This window comes from Sciurus carolinensis, chromosome 13 (assembly GCF_902686445.1).
Source record: "Sciurus carolinensis chromosome 13, mSciCar1.2, whole genome shotgun sequence".
NCBI classification, from domain to species: domain Eukaryota; kingdom Metazoa; phylum Chordata; class Mammalia; order Rodentia; family Sciuridae; genus Sciurus; species Sciurus carolinensis.
In genome coordinates this window covers 58,978,898-59,006,623 of record NC_062225.1, presented here as the reverse complement: position 1 = coordinate 59,006,623, position 27,726 = coordinate 58,978,898, and the positions used below count along the sequence as shown (strand labels likewise).

At 42.0% G+C, this 27,726-nt stretch overlaps 1 protein-coding gene across 2 annotated transcripts in view; it reads right to left on the bottom strand.

Moving 5' to 3' along the window:
• The window catches only part of Thada (THADA armadillo repeat containing), a 325,608-nt gene that overhangs the window by 83,850 nt on the left and 214,032 nt on the right, over positions 1 to 27,726 (bottom strand). For both annotated transcript variants that reach the window (XM_047521875.1, XM_047521876.1), the window contains one exon: positions 12,127 to 12,242. In XM_047521875.1, coding sequence (XP_047377831.1) covers positions 12,127 to 12,242 — 116 coding nt within the window. The remainder of the gene's footprint in view (positions 1 to 12,126; positions 12,243 to 27,726) is intronic.

Sequence of the window (27,726 nt, the reverse complement as noted above, 5' to 3'; positions counted from 1 at the left end):
TCTGTAGAACTGTGGTAACATAAAGTTGGCACACGCTTGGATCTCAGCCCCATCAATAATGGTAATTATGATAATAATAATAAACTGCATTTTACTAAAAGTCTTATTCTATCTTCAAAAATATTTCTATTCCATTTAATCTTTATAAAATTCTTAAGAGGGAGGAAAAATAGGCATTATTATTCCTATTTTTGCAGATCATCAAAGTTGTTCACAAAGTTCAAGTGATCTACCCAGGATCAGGGCAAAGCCAAGAAGAAAATCAAGGTTTTCTAGACAAACAAATTCTATCTTTGTGTCCCCAACACAATCAGATGAAAGGGAGATGCTGTGCCAAGCAATTAGAGCGTGTTAGTTTGTACCCACATGCTGTGGTGTTGTGCCTGAGAGTCAATCTGGGGAAAAGCAAGGCTCCAAGCACTGCTGCTCTGGTGAGGATCAACGCACGGGCCTGTTCCAGCATGCTAATGTTGTTGATAATGAAATATTGCTGGGTGCAGTGGTGCATGCCTATAATCCCAGCAACTCAGGAGGCTGAGGCAGGAAGATCCCAAGTTCCAGGTCATCCTGGGCAACTTGGCAAGACCCTATCTCAATTTTTTTTTTTTTTTGCAGGGGAGTTACTAGGTATTGAAGCCAGGGGTGCTTTACCTCTGAGCTACACCCCTGCCCTTTTAAATTTTTAATTTTGAGACAGAGTCTCTCTAAGTTGCTCAGGGCCTTGCTAAGTTGCTGAGGTTGGCTTTGAATTTGTAATCCTCCTGACTTAGCCTTCAGAGTTACAGGGATTACAGATGTGTGCCACCATACCTGGCCTTACCTCACTCTCGAAAAAAAATAACAGGTCTGGGGATGTAGCTCAGTATAGAGTACCCCTGGGTTCAATCCCCAGTACCAAAAAACAAATAGATACTTTCCATATCTGTGTACTCTTTCAAGCTTTCGTATCCATTATTCACCATGTCTTTTCCATCCTCATGTATTTCAGACCCACATTTCAGAGCTTTCTATTTTATAGATGAAAACTCAGGACTAAAAAGACAGATAAGACCACACCATGCTGGTGGGCAACAGAGCAGTGACCAGAACCCAGAGCCCTTGCTGACTGCAAGGATACTCTGCCTTTCTCAATGTCAGCACAGGGTACTTGTTTTCAGGCTAGAGGCTTTTACTGACCAAGAACCTCCAGAAATGACCCTCTGCATAGTCATCCCAAGATACAGGGCCCACAGGCTGACAGGGGCCACCTTGGTTCAGGGAGTTCTGGAATGAGCCCCTGAACTTGCATGGGAAGGTGTTACTCTGCAAGGCTGCAGGCAGCTGCAATCACTGAGGAAGGCTGGGCAGCAGGGGCAGCTAAAGGAGGGAGAGAACAGCAAGCTGTGGAGGGCCCCTCTCTAAGCTGCTCTCTGAGTCCATTCATAGAAGAACAGCCCACATTCCCCACAAGCCCTTCTGGAGGTGGCTTAAAGCCTGGTCACTCAGGACAAATGTACTAGGGGCTGAGTCAGCTCAAAATGAGGGCAGGGATGTGCTCCCACCTGATCTGTGCATTGCCAGAAAGCCTTGGTCAGGTACCGACTTAGTCAAATGTACTGTCTCCAAAGGATCAGTGCCACCAAACGACTGTGTGACCCAGGAGAACTAACTTATTCACACATTAGAACTTAGAACCTGTTGGTATGACTAGCTGGTCAGATCCAGTGGGAGCCAGAAAGCTGTGAGTGGATTTCTAAGGAAAGGGGATCTGGAATAGCTAAATTTTGATGGCAAAGAGGACTGGAGCATGGGGCCCTAGCAGAGAGGACAGCTCTAGGGCAGAGGGTTGCAGGTTTTTAAAAGGATGATCAGGAAGCAGGAGAGGGAAGCAGGTCAAATGGCAAAAAAGCAAAGTTGCTGTTTACATTTCAATAACTTGAGCCATCTTCAGGTAGGAAGGCTGCCCGCCCCCTGTGTCTGTTACCTCTTCTGCAAATATCAGTTTGGATTAGATCACTGTTGTGAAATAGGGAGCTGGAGTGCTTCTCTTATCTCCTGGCCCCCATCCCAGTTTGAACTGGAGATGTCTTCAACATCTCCATCTTGAATTTCCACAAAAGTTTCGGATTGAAGACAGAATTCCACTGGGTTAAATGATATGTAAATTCCCTTTCCTGCTATAAATTCTATGGGTCTATGGTCCTGCTAGCAAGGTTAGAAAGACAAAAGCAATGTGGCCTCAGGTACATGCAAGTGTCTCTACTGCCATGACTAGTGGCCCAGGAAGGTGACAGGGGCTTCCAGGTGAGCAGGACAGAGAGCTGGTAGATTGCTTTTAGTTGACCACCAGGAGAGAATGAAAATTCTGTTGATCAATGAGGGGCTGGAAAGCCTTAAAACATCCCTGGGTGGGTTCCATACACACATACACAGCATCTTCTCACCAGTGTCTGCCTGAGCTCAGTGACTTCCTCTTAACTCTTGGATCAAGTCCATACTCCTCTGGCTGACACTTAAGGGCCACTACAACTGGTCTCATATCAAATCTTGCACTGCTCTCTAAAGCACAGCATCTCTTCTTCAGCTCTATCTCCCACTGCTCACAACAGGCCCATATAGTTCCTGCAGTACGCCACACCACACATACTGCTCCCCCTCTCGACCAGCTCTTTCCACATGGCTTTTGGCATTTCCAAATCACACCCCTGCTTTAAGGTCCATCTCAATACCTACCTCTCTAGATAGCCTTTCCTGACTAACTCAATTCACACTCCTCACCCAAACCCCAAACTCTTTTACTTATTCTACGTACTTCTATTTGTGCTCCATGTTGGTTAATCATTTCATATGAATAAGCTCTCTTCTTGATTAGACTGGACCACACCTCAACTCTGACAACTGAGGCCCTATTAAGGCTCCATTATACATGCCTAATGTGCTTCCCACAATGCTCAGCTCTATTCCAAGATTCCTTCTTTGTATCTGGGCAATGAGGATCTGGGAGTCCATAGCAGCATCACCTCCCTCACTGTCCAATCTAAGATTGCCTTATCTAATAACTACATCTGGCTGAGTCTTTAAAGACTTCCCCCTCCTAGAAGACTTCCTTGATACCTCGAGCCCATGAGCTGGCATTTATTCTCCCTTCCCAGCTCCTGTAACATGCTTTGACTCATTCCAACATGTACTAGATATGTACCTGTTCATAGCTAATTAAATCTGTACTTGTCCTAGTCACAAGGTTTTTGAAACAGAGACAATGTCGCTCACCTTTCTGCTTCCCACTCTGCCTACTACCTTGCCTTGTTCTGTTTGTGCCTCTGAATCGACTTTAGTTCACTGAGAAAGGCTCAATGAAGGTAAGGAAGGTGTTGATTTACTCAAAAGATGGAACATGTTACATGCCAAAAGAAAAAGCATTCCATTATATGAGGACTTTACATAACATTACGAGAATGTGCTCAGGACACTAAGCCAGCACTCCTTGTCTCCAGACAACATTGTCTGAATCCTTCAGCAACAAGACCCCAATGAGCCAACAGCTGCAAGGGGAGGAAGATGTTTCTGAGCCTTCTACTGAACAAATTTTGATCCAGGTTAGGGCTGCAGATTTCTATATTTTAAAAGCACCAGTAGTTGAGGGATGAATTCTTGGAGTGCAGTTGCATGAAAGGACTTTGTGTTTCTCATTGTGATATGAAGAAGCTTTGACCTTGAGCAACTTGCTCAAAGGCTCAGTGTAAGTATTGATCAGCTTAGACTGCTTTTACCCAGACTAGTTTGCAGAAGCACAGGCTGTTGATGAGAGAGAGAAACCAAAAGGAAACACAACAACCAGCAATGCCTGGAAACTTGCTGTGTGACTAACCATCCCTGTTAAGACTTGCTTCCCTGAAAGTTTTGGCAGGGACCACAAATGATAGCCTTAAAATGCCACATCATCTGAGTATTTTAACAACCCTTCTGGATGAGATTCACAGCAGTGGCGTGGAAAAGAAACAGTAACCTGCAGCTTGGCAGAGGGCTCAGGCTCTGCATTTCAAGCTGTTGTGAAAGAAGGACTCTTTCTTTGGGGGGAAGGGTCAGGGAGGCAGGACAGATTTGGGAAGGGCTAGAGGACAGGGAGAAGGTGAAAACAGACCTAAGCTCCAGTATTTCTGCCTGGGAAGGGCAATCTCTTATGTGAATAAATCTGGTGGTTAGAAAATAAATGCTGTCTTCAGCTGCTGGAGAGCAAAACAGAATACTAAACCAGATCCTCTGCAGCTGGCCGCAGACCCCTTAGGGAAGAACCAGGATTGCCACACAAAAGCAAGCCCAGCTCTGTCTATAAGCATATTTTTCTTTGGCATTTAAATCCACATGCTCTCAAGGGGCACCCCACTCAGCTTGCAGGGACTGGTAAGTAACAGAAAAGGGAGAAGAGATGAGAGTAGGGATAAGGGCTGGCCAGGGAGGAGACAGGAAAGTGGTTGGAAGCAAACATCCTGGGAAGAAGAAATAGATGAGGGATACAAAGGAGGGTGAGAAGCCCTCCTTTCTGATGGGAAAGCTATGTAGGAAGAGGATGGATCTTACAGTATAATTCACAGTCTTCCACAATTTAGAATTAACATGGGATAGCAAATTAGACTTAAAATGGTCTTTGGCAAACATTAGCTCCCTGCCACCATCTCTTCCTTTCATGAACACTATTTTATTTAAAAATTTATTCCCAAGCAAGCTTTCCTAGTAACCTTGGGGCCCATTCTTATATTCCTGAGAGGTTGTTTTTTTTCACCACAGTATCAGACTGCTATTTTCCAAAATGATAAATACTCACTGCATGCCAACAAAACATTGGTCCTATCCCAGGCACTGCGGCCACAGGGATGGCTGCCTAACTCATGCCAGGTAGCCCCTCAGCGCAGGTCATCTCAGGTAGGTGAGGAGAGAATGCTGGGTGGACACCTTCAGTAACCTCAGACCTTCTGAGCCCCCAGTGGCAGCCCCAACCCCTGGGGAACGAGAGCATTTCTAACTGGGGGTTGGACCGTCACAGGGGCTGGCTCTTTAGCCCTTGCTATTTACTGTGTCCCAGGACCAGTGGCAGTGGAGTTAATCACATGGGAGCTGGTAAAGCAATGCAGGCTCCCAGGCCCCACCTCAGACCTAGCCAGTGAGGTCTTCATTTTAACAAGACCCCCAGGGGTTCGTGTGCACATTTTCTTTCTGAGAAGTACTGTTCTAGCAGATGCTTAAGTTACTGCCATTCAAAGCCTTGACATAAAAACAGTGCCTGAACAAATGGAGGCAGGGCAGTCCAGACGAGTAAGCCCCAGAAGTTGGGAGCTGAGTTTCTAACAAATACTAGTAGTAGTCAGCGGGATCTTACTCCCGGCTAGCTATGAGAAATGGACAAATCCTCCAAGCTCTGTGGGCTACAGTTTTCCATATACATAGTGCTGGGAGTGGACTACAATAAGCTGCGCAGTTCTTTCTAGATCTGAAGTTCTAGGTCTAGGAGTGTACTTCAGAAGACTCTGATTTTTTGCCCTCTTTACAATGAAGTAGTGGTTTTAATAACTAGGTACAGAGTTTGCTATAGCATGGGATATGGCAGGGTTTAAGAAATAGTTTGTTGAATGTTATGGTTTAGATATTAGGTGTCCCCAGAAGCTCATGTGTGAGGCAATGCATGAAAGTGTAGAGGTGAAATGACTGGGTTATGAGAACCTTCAACTAATCTGAGAGTTACTCCCCTCACAGGAATTAAATGAGTGCTGACTGCAGGTTGGTAGGGTGTGGCTGGAGGGGTGGGTCATTGGGGGTGTGCCTTTGAGGTAGGTATCTGGTGAGGAGAGTGCTCTTTGATTCCTTGTGCTCTGTCCTACCTACTTTCCTCTGCCACACCCCTCTGCCATCTGCCTTCCCTAGGGCTCTGGGAAATGGAGTCAGCCATCTATGGACTGAGACCTCAGAAACCGTAAGCCCCCAAATAAATTTTTCCTCCTGTAATTGTTAGGTGTTGTGGTCACAGCAGTGGAAAAAGTTGACTAAAACATTGAATGAAGTGATACAGGTATAGTCTCTTCTGTTCAAGTTTCACCTAAAAAAATGAAAATATATCACGAGCTTCCAGGATAACCAACCACACAAGAGTATTACAGGTTTAAATGGCACTTTTGAGGGCAAAGGATATAACTTAAAATATCTAAATCAAAAGCTCTAGGGGTGGGGTCTGGCCTAGGTTTAAAACAACTTTTTAGACAATTCTAACATGCACTAAGAATTACTGCCTGGAGTAAAAACTGACCATTAGTCAATTAGGTACTTGATAAATACCAACACCAATAGTTACAAATTCCTATTTCCAGCAGGAAGCAATGGCTGGACGGGGACAGTGGTAATGCATAGAGAACATGCCCGCTTAAGAGAGCTCTGGCCCACTGAGGCCACGTGGCAATGGGGGCCTGATGTTGCCAGATCTTCTAGTTTTTTCAAAAAAGTTGGATATCTTGATTGACTGTGAGATTTCTTGATAGGAAGTAGTTAGAAAAGAAAGTCCTGTGTAAGCCAAACAAAGTACATCTATGGCCAACACGAGCCAAATGCACTGTCAGTTTGACCCCTCTGGCTGAGAGTGCACAGTCATGCCCAGGGCTGAACAGCACCTTGTGCACAGCCCAGGGGAAGACCCCTTCTTAGGCAGATAAAATAAAACACAATACTTCTCAAGTGTGGCAGTGGCTGTGCTGTGACACAGGAAGCAAAAGGTGAAAAAATTACCCATGCTTGTTTGACTGTTAACTTAGGCCAAGGTGAAGGGTTAACTAAACTTGGTGCCTTATACATAGGATTTGTCTCCACAGAAAAGTTGATTTTCTTGTACTAAAAAAGTTTGGAGAAGAGTTCTTGAAGTAATATATACTAATCTCCTCATACAGAGCAAAGCAGGCATTGAAAAAGGAAAAGTTTCCTTAACTGAATTTAAAAATCCTAGTTAAAATTTTGGTGGAGATCTCCCACATATTGTTGGTGGAAAGATGAGCTGAAATTTTCCTTCTGGATAACAATCTGGCAGTGATATCAAGACCCTTTGACGTTTTTATATCTCCCAATCAATTTATTCCACTTCTGGAAATCAATTGTGAGACAATCACATATACATCCACACAATCACCACAAAGATTTTCATTGAAACATTACTGACGACACTAAAATATGGGAAACAAACTAAATGGCCAACAACAAAATAATGGTTAGGTAAACTTAATGACTGACTATTCAAGTGACAAAAATATGCTGTCTTCAACAAATGATGTTTTCGAAGATTTTCTTAATTCAAAAATGCCAAAATATTTTATTTTTAGGGTTGCACAAGGGTAAAACTAGGAAGAAAAGCAAAGAATTATCACAAAAAGTAAAAAACAATGATAACCTTGAAGGAGTGATATGTTAAAAAAAAAGTTTTATGGTTTCAATATTTGTCATTCAATTTTTAAAATTAACAAAATGTAAATAATATAAAAAGCCATCTTCATTTTTAAGTGTACAGTTTAGTGGGTTAAGCATTTACACTGTTGTACATCCAATCTCTAGAATTCTTTTCATCTGGTAAAACTAAAACTTTATAACCATTAACCAGCAGCTCCTCATTCTCCCCCTGTATCTAGGAACCACCAACCTACTTTCTGTTTTTATGAATGTAAGTATTCTAGGCACCTTCTATAAGTGAAATCAGTGTATACTGTTTAGTCATTTATCATTTTTCAATGAACACCTGAGTTGTCTCCAGCCTTTGACCACTGTGGATAATGTCGCTTATGAACATGCTTGTAATGGCTATACGAGATATCTCTGCTTCCAATTTTTTGGTGTATGTGCCTAGAAGTAGAATTGCTGATTATATAGTAATTCTATTTTCATTTTTTTAGGAAATACCATCATATTTTCCATAGCAGCTGTACCATAAAGAGTTTAAGTAATAATAGTAACAGCAAATGCTTTCATGATACTGTCAAGTAAAAGAAGGAAGCCATAACTTATACAGTATAACCTTAACTGTGCAAAAAGAAAAAAAAAGCATAGGAAAAAAGATGAAGTAACTACATAAAACTGTTAACCAATAATAGTGGTTTTCACTGGATTGTGGTTAAGAGCAGACTTTATTCTCCTTTCCAAATTTTGCACTTATTTTCTGTGCTAACTATATGCTGCACTGACAATCAAAAAAAAAGAAAAAAAAAGTTTAGTAGAAAACAGGTTTTCTTTTGGTCAACACATCATACACTGTGCTAAGTCTGAAGTCTGTTTAGGTCACTAAGTTTACTAAAGGGAACACATAACACACACGCACATGCACGCCCTTTTCCTCCCTTTGATGACCAAAGAAGGAAACACTAGATAACTAAATTCATCTCTGAAAAATTTTAAGCCCAGTATAATAGTAATCCCAGCTCTCAACCAAAGTAAGTAAGTCTTTTACTCTTCTTAGTTCCCCTTGACAGGGCTTTAAAAAGTCTTTCCTATTCAGGCAGGACCTATGATCCGGCTGGGACAGCCGACCTGGAATCTGCAAATAGCAAGGGTTGCAGATTGGTCTACTTTGGGGACTTGGCAGAATTCTCTTTCATGGCCCCCCAGCCATTTTTCCAGGCCAGTGGCTGACCCCCTATTCTCACTCAGTTCCTGGCCTGGGTCAGCTTACTTCTCTTTCAATAGTTGGTAAATTGTCTTAGCACCAGAAAAGAGACAGTAAACTGGACTGAGGAGGGAGGGATGGAGGAAAAATGGGAAGGAAGGGACTTGAAGGATTAATGAGCTGATTTCCATAAAGGCTTTGACATCTTGGAATGAAAAGCAGCCTGTAAGAGCAGAAACCCAGTCCTTTACTTAGGCCATGTTGCCAGCTGGCCATTCATCACCAAAAATTCCCCAACAGCTCCGTGGCTATTGCTCAACCACCTCATATAAATCCTTATTAATCTTGCAAAGTCAAAATACCAAATACACGACCAAAGTCTTTATGTGCCCTCAATTTCAAAGTCAAAGTTTAAAAACTGAACTGGTGATCCCATGGTTCCAATGATTTTTTAAAAAACCTTCTCTGGGAATAAAAGGACAAATAAATGACACATCCACTAAAATTTTTGTACTTATTGGACTGAATGAACTTAGGCTAATGATCAAATAAATTCAGGAGGAAAAAAGTGTTGGTGCTAAAATTTAAACCAACATTTTCTTTGTGCAATAACATTAATTTTTCATAGCTTATATTAAAAAGATACAGAAAATCCTTCAAGGACTCAAAGGAACATTTATTCTTCTTTCATGTGTAAATTACAAGGGACATAAAGGAGCAGTAGAATTTGGAATGCTCTGCACTGTAACATCTTCATGGGAAAGGCAGGTGAGAGAGTGAAGATGGGTATTCTTTCAGAGGGGACCACTAGGACCTGAGAGGATTATCTGAGCATGGAGCTAACCAGTACAGACACCTCCTGGAGCAAGAGGCCCTTAGGGACATGGCAGCCATGGGGCAGGCTGGTGCTTCATCACTTGTACCCAATTCTATAATTTCCTATTCAGAATCATCAGGGTTATCCTATCGATGGTGTAGGTCATACAGGAAGAACGACACAAAGCCCTGGAATGCATTGTGCTTTGGCAGCATGTTTTCCTTCCAAACCCAATTCCAGGCTCTAAACACATCCTGACTAATACTGGTAGGAGTGAGTTGGGAAGCAAGAGGAAGGCGGTGTTAGGAACCATCCACAGACCACCCAAGTGGAAAGTTCACACTTGGATAATAGAGAGTTGACTGTACTGGAAACAGTACAGTGGCTTTCCTGGACTCTGGGCAAGGAAGGTAGAAACCCAGTGAACTGCAGTGATTCATGCCTTTATTTTCTAGGGCATGGAGAAAAATTAAGAGAAGGGTGAGGGAATGGTGATGAGAATAATGAAAAACCCATTTGGAGAGTAATAACAGGACCAAAGAAATACTCCAGTTGAAGAGGAAGCTGAGGGAGCTTTGTGAGCCAACTTTAGGCACCACTTAACATCAAGGTCCCTCAATGGCTGGTAGGTCACTAAACTTTCTCCATCCTATGCAACAAGAAAGGCTGGACTCAGGAAGCAGTGGGCAATGACCTATGAGGCCCATGATGGAGTAGCAAGCGAAGGGGCTAGAACCCTAAGAACTGGAGAATTTGGAGACTTGGGATAGTTCTGGCTAGAAGCAGGGTTTCAACAGGAGACTTCTGGAGAGCCCCAACTTCCTGATCCCCCAGAAGTAATAGATAGGAGAATTTGACCTGTTAATTGGTAACCAGCCAATGTGATCACAAGTTCCTATTCTCCCGGGAAATGTGTCCTGGGGAGGCTAAGAGCCCACTAAAGCAAACAGGACAAGGTTTAGAGAAACAGTTTATGGTTAGGCAATTTCTACCCTCTAAATAAAACAGAGGAAACAAAAATTAGGTTAAAAATGAGGGAGGGATTAATTGTAACTATTTCCATTTTAGATGCTAGAGAATTTCCCCATCAATATCCCTGTCCAAAGTTATTAGTGCTGGGACAATCACTGAGACACACTGTGTGAGACATCTGCCACTGGCTCCTCTTCACCCAAGGTTCCTTTAGGAGTTTTCACTGTGGCCTCTGCATGTTTCCTCAGTCTCTTTCTGTGCCAAATGGGAGGGCTAATTTTCTTACACTTCTTTAAACCTACCCTGCCATTTCAAACTGCCCTATTTCATATTTCTGCTTATACTATTACCTAAGCCTGGAATTCTCCTCCCTGCCTTGGTCATTGGCAAATTTTTTTTTTTTTTTTTTTTTTTTTTAAACTAGGGATTGAATCCAGGAGCACTTAACCAGCCCTTTTTTATTTTTCATTTAGAGACAGGGTCTCACTAAGTTGTTTAGGGCCTCATCAAATCTTGCTGAGGCTACCTTTGAACTTGGAATTCTCCTGCCTCAGCCTCCCAAACTGCTGGGATTACAGGGAAGTACCAGAGTGCCTGGCCAATTTGGCAGAAATTCTAATCATCTCTTGATGGCTGGTAAATGTCAGCCTGGTCCCTCCTCTGGGCTACTCCTATAACACATACATCTGTCATTACACTTAAAATGTTGAATGAAAATCATCTACTTTTTACATATCTTTCACCTTCTGGAGGCCCTTAAAGTCAGAACAACTTCTCTCTCTGTACTCCCATCTCTCCTAGGACAAAGGCTGGCCTGTAGCCTGTGCTTAACAATACTTTCTTGGACCAAAATGATTTGTGGGCCTCATGCTACCCATTACTTGATTTGCCATATAAGGTGGGAACCTAACAAAAGTAAAAAATAAACGCATTTTTTAAAAAAAAATAAAGAAGGGAGGTTGCTCTCTCAGCATACTGCAGCAAGGGATGTGGTAAGGAAGCACGTGGGCCTCCTCTAGAACTTACAGAGGACATAAAGGAGGCCCTTGCAGTAACACTGTCCTATTGGTAGCAGGTTACTCCAACATACATTTTGAACACAGTGTTACAGACAACATTTCCTGTACAGTAAATGCAGAATTCTTTTTATTTCTTCATCTTTCACATATAAAAAGTTCTAAGTTCCAAAACCAATGAATGATGGCAAGGATGAAAACAAAAACAACAACAACAAAAAAGTAAACCCTGCCTTCTTTGCCTTGCATTTTCAAGCTATCCTAGGACCCACCTGAAAATGGCAATTGCCATCTCCCGTTCCCAAACCCACCCCATCTGTGCCTCAGTGCCTGTTCAAGTCTGACATCAATCCCACACCTGTGAGCTGCCATGGTCTAACAGTTTGTACCACATGATTGAGAGAATCACTGTCTTTCATTGTTCATTTCTAACACAGGGATGGACACATAATGGGCACTATTAAAAACCAGCTAATTGGTGGGCAGATAAAAATTCATATTACATACCCTCTAGTAACTCAGCAGTTTTAGAAAACTTGTCAGGAAAATATTTTTCTTCTTTCTTTACCACAACCCAAAGTTCTAACAGGATAAATGCTCCAGTAAGTTTAGAAAACTCATGCCAATGACTTTTAAAACTCCCCAAAAGTAGATATAGTAACTTTTGAATATGCTGCTAACCCCTGATAACTCCTTGCTCACGTGGAGTTTTAACATACCTCTTGGCCAGCCAGAGTTTGGCTTTTGCACAAACAGTGATGTCAGTCAGCTCCGGCAGAAGGTCTGAATTTGTTCTGTGTTTGGAGTTGGTGTAGGCTTGTAACAGATGAAAAACCTAAGCCAAAAGAGAGAAAAAGCAATATCCTGCTGTGAAAATGTATTTTTCCTAAATGCTCCGTTTCTCCCTTTAGGTTTCCTCCAAATACTCCCCTCAGAAAAAAACAGAAACCTGCAGAATGTGGTGCCACTCTTTGCAGAAAAGCATGTTGGTTTTGGAAGATGGAGCAGCGGTGTCAAACCTGCAGTCTTGACCCATAGTTGTTCTCTGTGTCCCTCACACACTTACAAAAACTGGGGACCACTCTGTGACCACATATGAGCTTAATATTGGAAACAACTTATCCATTGATTTCAGCAAAGAAACACAAATATATCAATAGTTTTACATGAAAATAAAATGTGCATTTTCAAGTCAGTCTTTCTACAGGAAAAATAAATTGAGAGTCTAAACTGGTTTCCATTTGTGGGTTCATCAGAATAGCTTTGACTAAAGGAGCAGTCACACCAATGCTTGCCTTTGCAAATATTGGGTAACGATGTTTGTAACTATATGTATTTTTAGCAGATCTACCCTTAGAGGTCAATAGTGGGGGCAGCAACACAGATGTGCACTCCCCTAGCCTTACACGGCATTATACACTAGAATTAAACAGAGCAAGGCAGGTCCTGTTGTCTCTCTAGCAGCCTATATTTAGAATGATGGCCATAGTTCCAGCAGATAAGTGGCAAAGGCCAAGTGCAAGTGTACGTGTGCTCAATTCACACTCAGCAATGCCATCCACAAAGCCTCTGCAAGGAGTATGAATCCACAGGAAATGAAAGAGAATGAGGGGTAGACAAGAGTCTTTGACCTTAGCTAGTGCCAAGGAGAAAGATAAATGGCAGAGAAATCCTTGGTCTCAGCTCCCTTATCTAAATCCAGGGGAAGAGGTGGTTGGAGGAAAGCAAAAACAGATAAAGGCACCAAGAACTTTGAAGTCTATTTTAATGGTATTTGTTTTCTTTCCCTATTTGCATCCTTTGCTAGAGCTGCAGATGCTCCTTTCTAAGCAAACAGATTCAACTCTTTCTTCTTTCTCACCTGCCAACAAGGGGCTGGGCTCACAGTAGTGAAATAATTGAGAGTTCAATATGGAAAGGAGTAACAAGAAAATGTAAGAGGCCAAGATAAAATAGACCCAGTCAGGCACAGTGGCGCACCCCTGGAATCCCAGGTACTAGGAAGGCTGAAATAGGAGGATCATAAGTTCAAAGCTAGACAGGGCAATCTAAGGAGACCCTATCTCAAAATAAAATCAAAAGGTCTAGGGATGTAGTTCAAAGGTAGAACGCTCCTGGGCTCAATTCCTAGTACCCCTCCCCCCAACAAAAACAAAAACAAAAACAAAAACCCACAATACAACAAACAAACAAACAAACAAAAACCCCCAGAGCTGTCAGATCCTCACTGGGTGGTGAGCTGGCAGGTTTTCCCGGGTCAGATATCTGCAGTCACTACCAACAAATACATGCTGAGCACCTTGTGTTTGGAGAATCAAAGTAAATTCAGATCACTCTGCTATATGTAACTATTTTTTTTCCTAAACATAAATAACTGTATAGAAGAATGCACACAAGTCCCAGTGTGGAGACTGGAAATGCTTTCTCTAATAAAGGATCTGTTATTTCAGAAGCAACAGATCAGATGTCGCTCCCTCACCACACCCCCGCAGGGACCCAAACCACCCGGCCTAGAGTCTGGAGAAGTGGGTCTGGCTGGGGCTTCTGTTCTTATGTGGTAACTGCCAGAGGGAAAAATACCTCCCTCAGCCTCAATCCCCACTGTCCTGAAAGAGCTGGCAAAGTCACTGGGCCTTGCTTTCTTTTCTCCACAGCTGCACAAAACCAACCACCAGAGCTTTTCATGGTGTCACAGGATTGTAATTAATCAGCAGACACCAGCAAAATACATGACTTTGGAATTTACTTGTAAAGAAAGCTGTGAGATTTTCAAATGCTTTTCATTTAGAAGCAATCACTTCAAAAATAACTCCTGATGGATGTTTAAACTTAGTCCTATATTTGCTCACCTTGCTTGGCAAAAACAAGACTGTTTTTGAAACGCTTGGTAGCTCGAGCTTAGGAAAATCAGCCTACAGGCCCGTCAGTTCTGTTGCCCTGGGTACAAACCAGACAACAATTGTGATCCTGGTTATTCACCAGGAATGGAGAGTGATCTGTTTCCACGGGTCAAATGGAGAGAGAGGTATACTTAGAACTGGTAGAAATAAGCAAGCAGAAGTGACAGAGCAATATAAATGAAGCACAGAATCGAGCAGTCAAGGAAGACATGGAGCAGGCAGGAGAGGGAGGAGAAAAGACAGAGGAAGGGGAGAGGGAAGAAAAGTTTTATAAGCAAACGTATTAAATAGGTTAGTGTTTTTGAGATAATATTTTTTCTTTAAGAAAACTAATGAAATTATTTGAACACACAACCACCCTCACATGACATTTAGTGTGGGGTTCAAGGAAAAAGAGGCCATCCTTCGGTGTGAGGTCCAGGCATAAGGCCAGCCTCTGGAACTGGATCCACAGTCCGACTGAGGTACACTAGGCAGCTCCCGGCCTGAAGAGTCATTTATTCATCAGCTCTTAAGGCTGACAGAGGCAAAGCTACTCCCTCTCCCTTTCCCTCTTGCCTCTTGATCCAGAAGAACTTCTGGGCTAAGAGCAGGGTTGGGCCCAGGCCTGGGATAATTTGCAAACAGCTTGTATCCCACAGCTGTCCTGAACCAAGCACAGAAAATCCAAAGCTGCCAGACCCAAGGCGGAGGATGATTAAGTGAACACACCCGAAAACACAGAAGTTTGGTGGGGTTTATTGTTGTTGTTTTGTGATACTAGAGACTGAACTCAGGTGCTCTACAACTGAGCTACATCCCCAGATCTTTTAATTTCTTATTTTGAGACAGGGTCTCACCAAGTTGCCCAGGCTAGGCTCCAACTTGCAATCCTCCTGCCTCAGCCTTCTAAGTTGCTGGTTTGACAGGCGTGTGCCACTTACCCAGAAGTTTAATGTCACTTTATGTGTTCCAAATTGGTAAGGATTCAAACATTTAGTTGATAAATATTTATTAAACAAAATAGGTATTACTATCAGGCACTGTTTGAGGGGCTTCAGCAAAGACCAAACAGTTCCTCCTCTCTTCCAGTTTACTTTGTAGCCATGGATAAATGGAAAATCAACAGCTTACCAGTTGTTGCCGGTGGGGATTTTTAACCTGCACAGCTGCATGGCCATCAGTTTCTTTTTTATTTTATATCTTTTTTTTTTTTTTGTACTATGAATTGAACCTTGAGGCAATTAACCACTAAGCCACATCCCTAGTTCTTTTTATCTTTTATTTTGAGACAGGGTCTTCCTAAATTGCTTAGGATCTTGCCAAACTGCTGAGGCTGGTTTTAAACTTGCGATCCTCCTGCCTCAGCCTCCTGAGATCCTGGGATTACAGGTGCATGCTGCTGCAACAGAAAAAGATTTTAAACAGTATCAAAATATTGGCATTGCCAACAGAAAGAGTAAACCTTAATAGAAACATATGAACTTTGGTTAATGATTATCAATACTGGTTCATTAGCTATATAACAAATGCATCACTCTAATGATGATATTAATAACAGGAGAAAATGGGGTGGTCAGGGAGGAGAGGATATATGGGAACTTTCAATACTATCAATTGGATTTTTCTATAAATCTAAAATTATTCTTAAAAATAGTCTAGTCATTAAAAAACATACGTGTTGATACAGTTTGGGAGACAGCAAGTATCCTGTGTGACAAAAGCACTGCCAGGGTGTGCTGAGGGTGGTAGGATCGGACTGAAAAAGTACTTGAAGGTAACCTGCTGGGATGACCCTTGCCCTGTGGAGAGCAGAGCCCTCTTCAGAGAACACTTCAGTGGCAGAGCTGTGACCGGGAGAGGAAAAGCAAGAGCAAGAGGCAGGGTGTGGCTGGAGGGGCTGGAGGCCCAGGACCACAGCAGAAGTCTAGACAATGGATGGGACATTGAAACCAGGGCTCAAGGCCAACAGTCTGTGGGCTGAGGCTTTGCTTGGCCCATGTAGTACTTTTAACCCAACATTTATGAATTGGGAGATCACATCAAAATCATCCTGATTTCCCGGTTCTTTTGAAAAGTCAGAAGATCTAGCTGTAGCTGGCCTGCCTTCTGGCTGGTGGACAGTCACTTGGCTATAGCTGAGCAAAGCTTGGACAGAGAGGGCCATGAGTTTACACTCACTGCCCCTCCTGGACCACTTAGCTACCTGGCCTGGGCAGGGCTCTCATTTTGAGACTTGCCCACCTCACCCCACCCCATCTAAACTCCAGCAGCAGTGGAATGGAGAGGAAGGGATGCATGTGAGAGACCTTCTGGGGGCTGCAAGGTAGGCTGACAAGTGCTGTAGACACGGAGAGGTGGGGTAGCTGGTGAGCCAGGGGCATCTTTCAGAACCAGGTTCACAGAAGAATACATAGGAGGTCTGAGAATAAGGGAGGGGATTTAATGAGTCTGGTTGGGAACATCAAGGTGATGGCTGCTCTAATTAGGGCAAAACCAGGAATTCTTCTGGGAGGGAAGGAAACTGTATTAATAGTCACACTGGGACAAAGAGAGGACAGATAGTTATTACCCCTAGCTGCAGCAATGCCCTTTGGAGAAGGGTGAGAGGTAGATTTAGAGTTGTCAGCAAAAGAAAACAGAGAAAAGCTTTGTTGCCTTAAGATAGTTATGCCCAGTCACAAAGAGACCAAAAGTACACAAGAAACAATGAGGGGCAGACCAACAGCATGGCCCATGACTATCACAGGCATGGGACGGTCAGCCCAGTCCTGGGGAGGGGAGTTCACTGAAGAAGCAGGGAATGCAGAAGGGGGCCAGAGAATGTGCTGAACTTCTTGTCCCTAAGATGCAAGTCTCAATGAAACTCCATGTAGAGAACCTGGAAGTGGTTACCCTCTGTCCAACCCCACTCACCCCACTCTCAACAGAGAGACCCAGGGGAGCCCCAGGCATCTGTGCAAAGCTTGGGGTTCACTTGGGCAGTTTAGAATCTTAAAAGCAACACCACAGAGCAAAATATAAGGCTCTTTGAATAAATGCCACAGGCTTAAAAAGAGTCATGAGGTAGTTCCCTGAAAAAACTCACACTGCACCAGTAAAATATGTCTGGTTTATGCTGCAGGACTAAAATAGTGACTTGTGTTAGACAAGATCAAAATGATATATGGTTGTTTGGGAATGCAACGCTGAGATGGGTTTTCCTCTTCACCAAGCATGGCTTCCAGGCAATTTTCCCCCTTATAAAATCAACAGCAGCTGAGCTCCAGAAACCAGCGGGATCCAGCAATAACAGGACAGTCAGGCAGGCCATGAAAAAGGCCAATGCCAATTAGAAAAAGGATGCTCATTTCAAAGGCTAAATATATGTGGGGTGAATATACTGGACCCATTAGCAATCCCAAATGCTTAAAGATCAACCCGCCTACCAACTTTTGCAACTGTATTTTCTTAAATGCAACTTCAATCCTTTCCTTTTGCAGCGGGCAGACTGTGAGTGCACACTTTTGACCCTATCACATTCAGCCAAGTATAGAAGTCCCGTGTCTGCCATGCTGCCTCTTCTCCCTGTGCTGCTCCAACCCCCAGCTAAGTCCGTGCTGCATTTTTCCAAGCTCGGTGTTTACACAGGGTTTTATTTCGGCTGGTAAAACATCTGTATTTTTTCAGGGACTTAAATAAATGATCTATGCCGGGAATGTACAGTATAGGGTGATGTCAGGCCCCCTTTTTTTCTTGACTCACTGGGCAGAACAGGCAAACATTGTTTCAGCCTGTAGTTGGGAATGTGAATATTTATCCTGTCGACTTAATTCATACAAACAGAACTAAAGGCAGGCAGGCAGGCAGGCAGGCAGGCAGAAGTATTTTATGGCTTTAAGTCAGATTGAAAGCAGGGGTGAGGGAGGCTGAAAGAGGGCTCTAAACTTTCTAATTCACAGAATCATGCCTAATCACATAACTGCTGGGAAATGGATACAGAAAAAAACATTTAAAAGGCAGACTGTGCTTGTATGTGTGTGTGGGATGAGATGGGAAAGCAAGAGAGAGAAAAGTTCTCTAACCTGGGTGTCATTTCTAATCATAACAACGTGGGTTAGGATTTGTTTTCTGCTTCAGGCATGTTAATCAAATCCTGGCCTGACTGTGCTTTCTCAGGAGCACCCCTCTTCCAAGTTCAGGGCAATGTTTGCCGGGCATATGTACCTGCCTATGTCACGAGAACAGAGAGCTCAGTGTCCTATTTTTTATTGACAGCCTTGAGGGTCAGTGTGGGCTGCAGACAGAACCTTAAGAAACTGGAGCCCCTTGGTCTGGTTATTCCCTAGAAGGGCTTAGTGGGCATGTGCCACCCACATTCACCCACCAAATGGCAGGCCAGGAAGCATTTCGAATGGTTGCTCCCCCAAACCTCAACCTGTCTACCAGATGAGACCACATCCTTAGGAAGGTCTTGGTAAGTTCCCAAAAAGTGATACTTCACTGTATTATGCTGATGCTTCCAGGAAGAGGACACTAATTACAAAGTGTTGCTTCCTACCTGACTCTGGCTTGGGGAAGAGAATCATAGGAAATAGACCATGAATATCTTTAAGGACTAAAATGTATAAAAATACCAAGTCTGTGGGAACTGGGCAATTCATTTCGTGTCTCAAATCTACCCATGCTTTCTAGAACATTCCCACAGTCCTGTTCAGGAGCCCAAAGACCTTGTACCTAGATGATGAGAACAGCCTAATCTGGGAGGTCTCCCCCATCCCACACTGATATTACACACAGCTGTCAAAAGTTCTAAAGTCAAGCTCTGAGGTTATCACTCCCTAGTTTAAAATCTATCAATGACTTTCAAACTTCTCAAGAACTTGTTGGAAACTGGTTTCTCTTCCTGTATCCTCTATTTCATAAACCAGTTCTGTGGCCACCAGATGGATGATTTCCTGTTCCTGACAGCCTGACATACTTTTCTGTCCAGGATGCTCCTTTCATTTCTCACTCTACTCTCTCCAGCTTGGCTTACTAAGATCCCATTCACACTGTTAAGGCCAACTTAACCCCCAATCCCCCAGTCCCATAAAACCTTCCTGGGCTTGCATTCACTGTCTCCACCCCTACCCAACAGCTCTCTTTTCCTCTTGGAGCCCCAACAGCTTATTTAACCAGATTTTTAAAACTTTTAAAATTCAGTCATCATAGTCTTCAACCTATAATCAATCTCCTTTCCTAGACTATAGGTCTTTGAAGAAATGACTAAATGCTGTTCTTTCCCATAGACCCTGGGACCCCAAGGACTTGGAGCTTTGTCTGGAGAAGAGGAACTCAGATAGAGGGGCTATTGATTTAGAATTCTACCACTTTTCCTTACCAGGGGTGGCAGGAGCAGAATCTGCAGCAGCAGTCACCGACCTGGTATGCTAAAAGCACCTCTTTAAACTCTCCCCACACAAAGTGGTTGGGAGAAACAGACTGGGTTAACAAGACAGTGAATATACATTTATCTTGGATCATTTCTGGCCTGATGTTCTGCTTTTTCAGTTAGGAGTCTGTCACCCAGTAGCAGTGTCAAAAGCCCCTGAGCTGCTGGGCAGGGGAAGGTTTAGAAAGTGATGTTGGAGGACATTTTTTTCTTCTTCCCACATTTGTTTATTGATGCATTACAGGTGTACATAATGATGGGATTTGTTGTTCTACTTTGTACATGCACACGATATAACATATAATAAAATTTGGTCGATAAAGTAGTCACTCTAAACCCAACATAGAAAGAAAGGCTTGCCTGTAAAGAATTTAAAATTTGCTAAACACTGACATAATATTGGTTCTAACCAAAGAATTTCTAACTTCATTTCTGAGAAGCTATGTATAAAAAAATTTTAAATTATATTTAGTGCTCTTTTTAAAATCCTTAGGAAAACCCTTTACTATACCTGTTAAATTATCTTTTCTGTTTATCTGGATCTTCAACTATTGAGTTTCCTTAAAGATTGTACTGAAGTCCATAAGGAACTCTTTGAGGTAGCAAAAACTTATTAATGAAAAATAATACTGGGCTGGGGAGATAGCTCAGTTGGTAGAGTGCTTGCCTTGCAAACACAAGGCCCTGGGTCCAATCCCCAGCACTGCAAAAAAAAAAGAAAAAGAAAAAGAAAAAGAAAAATAATACAACTTGTTCACAACACAGCAATGCAGGAAAGGGGAAGTTGATAGAGGAATAAATGACAGAAAATTAGTCAATGATTAATCATTGTTGAAGCTGAATGATGACTACAAAGGGATTCATTATATTATTTGTATATATTTAAAATTTTCTACAATATGAAGTTTAAAATATTTAGAGAGGGAAGAAAGAAAAAAACTGAAATGTATATAAGATACAAAGATGAAATTAATAAAGACCTTATGAAGAAAATAAGAAATGTACATAAATAACTGAAGTTCAAGGTGGAAAATAGTAAGTGCTATAAGGTAGAAAATAGAAGGTCCAGAGATAAACCTGCTGGAAACAGAGTAGATGATAAAAATGACATCCAAACTGTAGAGAAAAGACTGATTTATTAAAGAAATAATATTAAAACAACCAACCAGTCCTTTGGGAAATAATATAATTGGAACTCTACCTAAAGCCTTGAACTGAGATAAATTCCAGACAGAAAAAAAGAGTCCAATGTAAAAAAGAAACCACAAAAATGCTAGAGGAAAATGTTTTCTAATCTACAGGTAAAAATGGTTTCTATGAAGAAGCTGGGTGTGGTGGAGCACATCCATAATCCCAGCTACTGGGGAGGCTGAGGCAGGAGGATCACAAGTTCAAGACTGGCCTTGGCAATTTTATTTTTAAAATAAAAAATAAAAAGGGTTGGGGGTATGGCTCAGTGGTAGAGTGGCCCTAGGTTCAATCCTCAGTACTACACATTCAGACACACAAAAGAAGCAGCGATGATGGACAAAAAGGATGTATAACTGTGTCAACAAAGGAATGGAAAACTTCTGCATACCAAAATCAATAGTAAAGGCAACACTGGGGGTTAAAATATTTGCTGATTCTTCTATCAATAACAAAACTGAAAGTAAATGAAGTTAAATATGGCAGGGATTCCAAAAGTTTTTCAGTTTATAGCATATTTAGTACCTTGATAATATTTTCATGGTGCTCCTTCAGCCAAAGGATATACCTAATAGTTCCATTAGTAGGTATACCCAAATAACCCAGTAAGTATTTATGCCCTTACAAAGTAGTGGCTATTTAAAACAACAGCACACAAAAGTTGAAAGAACTGATGTGTGTTACTTCATTCTTAAATAACCACAATACTTACTCGTGGGATGTATGTGTCTACTGGATACTTTATAACTTCCCAAGCCTTAGAATCACTAGACTGTACCACTTCAATTCCTGTACCACTTTGATTTCTTGTGACACTTGCTTTTTATCACAGCAACTACCAAATACAGTTTTAAAAAGATATACTACTATCAAAAGGAATGTAGTATAGGCCAGTGTTGTTAACTCTAAATTACTCCAAGCTAGTAGTTCACATGGTGTCTGACAGATGGCAAGCGTCACTGTGCTTCTCCCCCAAATTTAAAATATCCCATGCGTTGGCATACACTTTGGGAACTGCAAATATTTAGCAAATAATATAAACAAACAATTCACAGATGAAATACAAATAGCCAATAAACATGAGAAAACGTTCAATTTCATTATTGTTTAAAGAAGTCCAATAAAACAATGTTTTTTTAAACTCATGAATTTGGCATGGAAGCTTTTTTTTTTTAATTGAATGAGTAAGACCCAATTAATATCTGGATAAGAAAAATAAACACTCATTCATCATTGGTGGGAATATAAATAGGCATTACCTCTTTGGAGGGTAACCAGCAGAGAGCCATGTTATTGCACATACAATGTGTCCCCCACGGTACTGGGGCAAAGTAACAACCTAGAAGTCTGGCAGTTGCTATCAGAATGAAAATCATGGACTTTCTTCATTCTTGCAATATTCACTTCTAGAAGTTTATTTGTAGACATTCCTCCAGGGGTGGACTAAGATACAGATGCTCATGGATGATCTTCAGCAGCAATGGCTGTACCAGGAAAGTTTAGAAATAACTAACACAAAACCAGAGGAAAACAATCATGGGATATTCCTAAAAGTATATCCAAACTATACAGTCATTAAAAAGAAGTGCTGGAGATATATATAGACTGAACTGGAAATAACCCTAAATCACACGTTTCTTTTTTGGGGGGAGTGGGGTGGGGTGGAGGGAGGTTTGCTGGGGATTGAACCCAGGATTGCTTTACTACTGAGCTACATCTCCAGCCCTTTTTAATTCTTTTATTTTGAGACAGGGTCTTGCTAAATTGCTGAGGCTGGCCTCAAACTTGCAATCCTCCTGCCTCAGCCTCCTCAGTTGCTGGGATTACAGAAGTGTGCCACCACATCATCCCCTAGTCATACTTTTAAGTGAAAACAGAAGCTGGAAGGCACTATGATCTCATTTTTATTGGTGTCAAATTATTAACAGTTGGGGGGATGGGATTCTTACACCCAGTGTTAATGTATTTTTGTAATTTAGAAAGACTTATAGTAAGAATGCATTATTTAAAAATTTTTTCTTTTGAAAGAATTATAGACTCACTTTATTTGTAAAAAACAAATAAAATGCACCTATGTCTATGTACCTTTCCTTCAGTTTAATCCCAACAATGGTACCTTATATTACTTTACATCAAAATTAGAAAGTGGACATAGGAACACTACTGTTAACTAGGCTATGTATCTTATTCAATTTTCACCATTTTTACATGCATTGTGGCAGGAGGTAATTTTTATCCAGTGTATGCATTTGTGTAAGTTCCACCACAATCAAGACACAGTGTGGTCCTATCATCACAAAGGAGGAGTATATTACTTTTGGAACCAGAAACAATAAATCTTATATTTCTTAACTCCATATATAGAATGAAAATCCACATACTAATTATTGAGACACGTGGCTGTGTGGTATTTTTGCCATATTTTTCACCAAAATATGGTGAAAAGGAACTTTTCAAAGTATCAGTACAATGTAGATCTCATGATATGGCCAAGGCATCTCCCTGGTGTCCTCCTCTGACTTTTCAGTTCCAGCCCTGTGGCACTGGAAGGGCAGATCAGGAAAGTCCACTGAGGGGAGAGATGGCTGCCCATGGTGTGGCTGGGCAGCAGCATTCCTGGGAGCTGCAGTGAGATCTCCACTGTTGTGTCTTCACTGAACAAGGCCCAAGGACATGTAAAGCTATTATATTAATTTGCACTTTCCAGATTTTAAGGCAGCTATAAAATTTGCCTTGTAGAGTTTTAATTATGGAAAACAGCTGGGCATTCAGCATCTGGTCTTCAGGCTGATAATGCACATTAACTGGGCTGTCTGGCAAAGAGGTTTGGGGCAAAAAAATTTAAGAATTCACCTAACAGCCCTGCAAACCTGGGCCTGGGCTGTGGCCAGCCTCGGAGTCCGCTGGCTTCCTGTGTACTGTGGTAATGGACAGACTCCTCTTTTTGAAAAACGAAGATGAATTTTTTTTTTTTTTTTTTACTCTTTCAGTTGCAGCCCATTTCAAAGGTCATCAAAGTAAACAAAAGGAAAAGACTGTGAATCTTTAAAAGTCAAAAAGTGACAACTGTTTATAAAGTGTTTATATTTTCAAATGGAGGAAGGAAAAAAATGATCCCTCTAAGCCCCTAGGGGTGGGACTGTGGTGGCTGCTCCACCCCCCTCCCTGCAGTTTGTTTGTTCATTTGCCACTCAACACCTCCAGCAGTGAGGACCAAGAACATCTGCTGTGTCCATTTTGTGTGGAACTATAAAAGTCTTCTGGATGGCTGGGGTTTGTGGAATAAACCCAGCTGTAACTCAAGTAAAGGACTCTTGTAGCCTCTTTATTGATAACTGTGCCTCCCACAGTCCCCCTGAGCTATGTGACATCCAACATCATACAGACAGGTTGCAGTAAGGTCTTTCCAAATCCTGAGCCCTGCTTCCTACGAGGGTATCACTATTCAGAGAATGGCAACTCTAAGATCTAAATGAAGCAAAGGGCCAGTGAAATCAATCCTATGAGTCTCCCTGAGAGTGATCAAAAACTCTTGACTCATAATGTTCTTAGCTGAGCTGACAATGAACTCTGGGCAGTCATCATGAATGAGTTTCTAACTGAATTTTATATCTGCTACGAGGCATACTGCATGATAACAAACCCTACGTGGTATTAAAATAATCACCTGAAAGATACCTTTTACATCAGCATGCTGAGCAAATTAACCAAAGTACAATTCTCAGTCTATTATAGAGACTTCATATCATTTCTAGTCGTCCTTTAAGGCTCAGCTCCCCAACTCCCTCTGTGAAGTTCTCCCTGATGATTCCAGGTCATGGCAATCTTTCCATCCTCTCATCCCACAGTATTTATTATCTGAACCACTCATTTGGCACCTAAGAAATGTTGCCTTGATTGCTATTTATCTTTTTATGTAAACCATGCTGTTTTATCTCCTACATAGCCTTGCTGGAATGCAAAAGTTTGTTGATTTGATTTTAAATTTAAGGCAATTACCTTGTGGGCTGAGATAAACAATACTTGCAAGGCAATAGTTAACTCCACAGTGAAAGTAAACAGTGAGACTCCTTGCGAATGGGCTGGTGGGCAAGGTAAGATGACCAATGAATGCAAGTCTTGAGACTGGATATGCTTGTGATGGACCATCTGCCGGGTACTCCTAGTCTACTGACAGGCCATGTGATTTGTGTGAATTTATCATCCCCCAAACTCATTTGAGGAAACTCATAATCTTCCCTCTAAATCTGCTCCAGCTCAAACACTGATGCCTCTATGAGACCATTCTCCCCGGAGCTGTTATTTGTTGAATGAACAGCTGAGTGAAACAATGACTCTTTCGAAGTCACTACCCACCCACCAAGCTATGAACCTTTTTGGACTTTCCCCTTTCACTGTACTGGAAGGCTATAAGCACCAGGTTTGGAAAGTTCAAAACTGTTATGTTTCCCTGTAAACAAGCCCTCTCAGCCAACTGCAGGCACTGACGGCAGTGGGACAAGAGGGCGTTCCTCTTGGTTTCCACCAGACTCCTGCTGATAAACTTCAGTGTTTAAGTCAGTAACTGTACTTCTGGGGGATATCTGGCAGTGTCTAGAATATTTTTGGGAGTCACAACTGAAAGTGGGCACTCCCAGCGCCTAATGGGTAGAGGCCCAAGATTCTGCTCAACGCTCTATAAGGCACAATACAACTTTTTGGAACAAAGAATTATCCAGCCCAAATTGTCAGCAGTGCTGAGGTGAGGAGCCCGGAACAACTGTCAGGTCACAGGTTTTATAGCCAAGAGTAGGCTGGTGACCTTAGAAAATTACTTAACCTCTCCTGAGTCTTCATTTCCTCACCTATAAAATGGAGCTAATAAGACAACTCAACTCACAATGGTGCTGTGAAGTCTGAGGCCTAACTGATGTGCAAAGTGCTTTGTAATTACTCTTTAACAAATTTGTCTCCTGTGTTAATGGATGTGTGGTTGTAATTTTCCTGGGCAATTTATGGCATCTCTCTGTGTTGGCATCTCTCCTTACCCTACCCAGCCATCTCCTGGTGCTGCTTTTTCAGAAGCCTTCTTATGCCTACTCTTCTTGTTTTCTTTGTTTTGCTCTTTTTTTTTTTTTTTTTTTTTTTTTTTTTTTTTTTTGTGGCAGGTTCCTTAGTGGTCTCTGATGATTTTTCCAGAAACTATGCTTTTTGGCTAATCATCTTACCACACCTCTTAACAATGACAGGTGTATGGCAAAGACAAATAATGATTATCCCTTGGGTGCTTTAAGAAGTATATTCCTTGTTACCAAGTTTGCCCCTTTTGTCTTAAAGCTAAATTTTCGGCATTTGTGGTTTACATCGAAGAGTAAGTTGTGCTGTTGGATGTCTCAAAAGAATATGTCTCAAAAGAATAATCTGGTGAACCTTGAAGGTATTAGCTCTATTAGTTATGACCCTCAAGAGGGGTATCCTTGATACTCTCCCAACTGCACATGCTCCATAAATTCTCATCTTCAGAGGTACAGTTTTGAATTCCTTTGTGCTGCCTTTGAGAGGCAGCTTCTTTAAAATAGGTGAAATAATGTAAGCACATTCTTGTTTTCCTAAGTATTTCCCAAGTGATCCAAATCAGGTAACACTTTAACAAATGCTTCGGCTTCCTTTTAGGTCATTTCCTGGGTGAATCTGGCCAGTTTGCTCTTACAATATTTATTCAAAGGAAGCTAAGTGTCTTTCCTATGTACATTAGTCTCACAGAATGGATATCTGGATATTTAAATAGTGAATTTAAGCTTATGAGCACACATTGTGGTGTTATTTTTAAGGTGTATGAATATGTGTGCATGTATCAGATCTCCACGAAAGGAAGAATCCTGGTTATCATGAAAAAGCTGTCCACTCAGAAACCTCTAAACAGGCAGGAAAGAGGGATTTCTAACCTAATCCAAAGGGATGCCTTCAACTTCAGTGGTCAGTGAGTTACTTTATCATTGGGAAAAGAAATGTAAAGCAGCTGAGCATTATGAAGAAGGGAGCAAGGTGCCCAACAACAAGGGAGTGTTGGTTCCTAAGTTTGTGGACAAGGTGCATTGAGCCTTCCAGAGAGAACAGCCTCTGAGGGTGGCAGAGGGTGGTCTTCATCAGGAGGAATCCTTTTCCTCATAGTTAAGTAAGCCTTTAAAGTATGTGAGACCTGAAGGCCCAAAAGAGTTATCAAAATGACTTCTTGGGCTCGGGATATAGCTCAGCAGTAGAGGGCTTGCCTAGCATACACAAAGTCCTATGTTCAATTCCCAGTACCATTAAAAATCAAAAACAAGAATAAAAACCCTGACTTCTCTGAGCTCAACTCTGTTAGCCTAAACACAGTTTACATCCTCAGCAGTACCGACATTTGGGGTTGGATGATTCTTTGTTGTGGGTGCTGTCCTGTGCATTACAGGATGTTTACCAGCCCCTGGCCTCTACCCACCACCTCCTAAGACTCACCTCCAGCTGTGACACTGCCAGGGCTCCCTGTGAGAACCCCTGCACTAAGCACTTCAGCCTGTATGCACCCACACATCACATCCACTTGGGGAAGGCGGCATTTAGTATAGTCTATGTCCTTATGACACTCCTGACACACTCATTCACTCTCCAAGTATCTGTTGACATTTGCTTTTGTGTCTTCTAAGTAGAATGAAGAACAAGTACTGAGGCCCTGGAGCAAGAAAAGGCCTGGGGATTAGAGGAAGGCCCATGGGATTAGGGCTGAATAAAAGGAGGGAAGCAGCAAGGGATGAGACTGGAGGCACGGGCTGGATCAGGTCTTTTCGGTGTTTATAAACTATTGTAAGAAAGATGATTTTAAG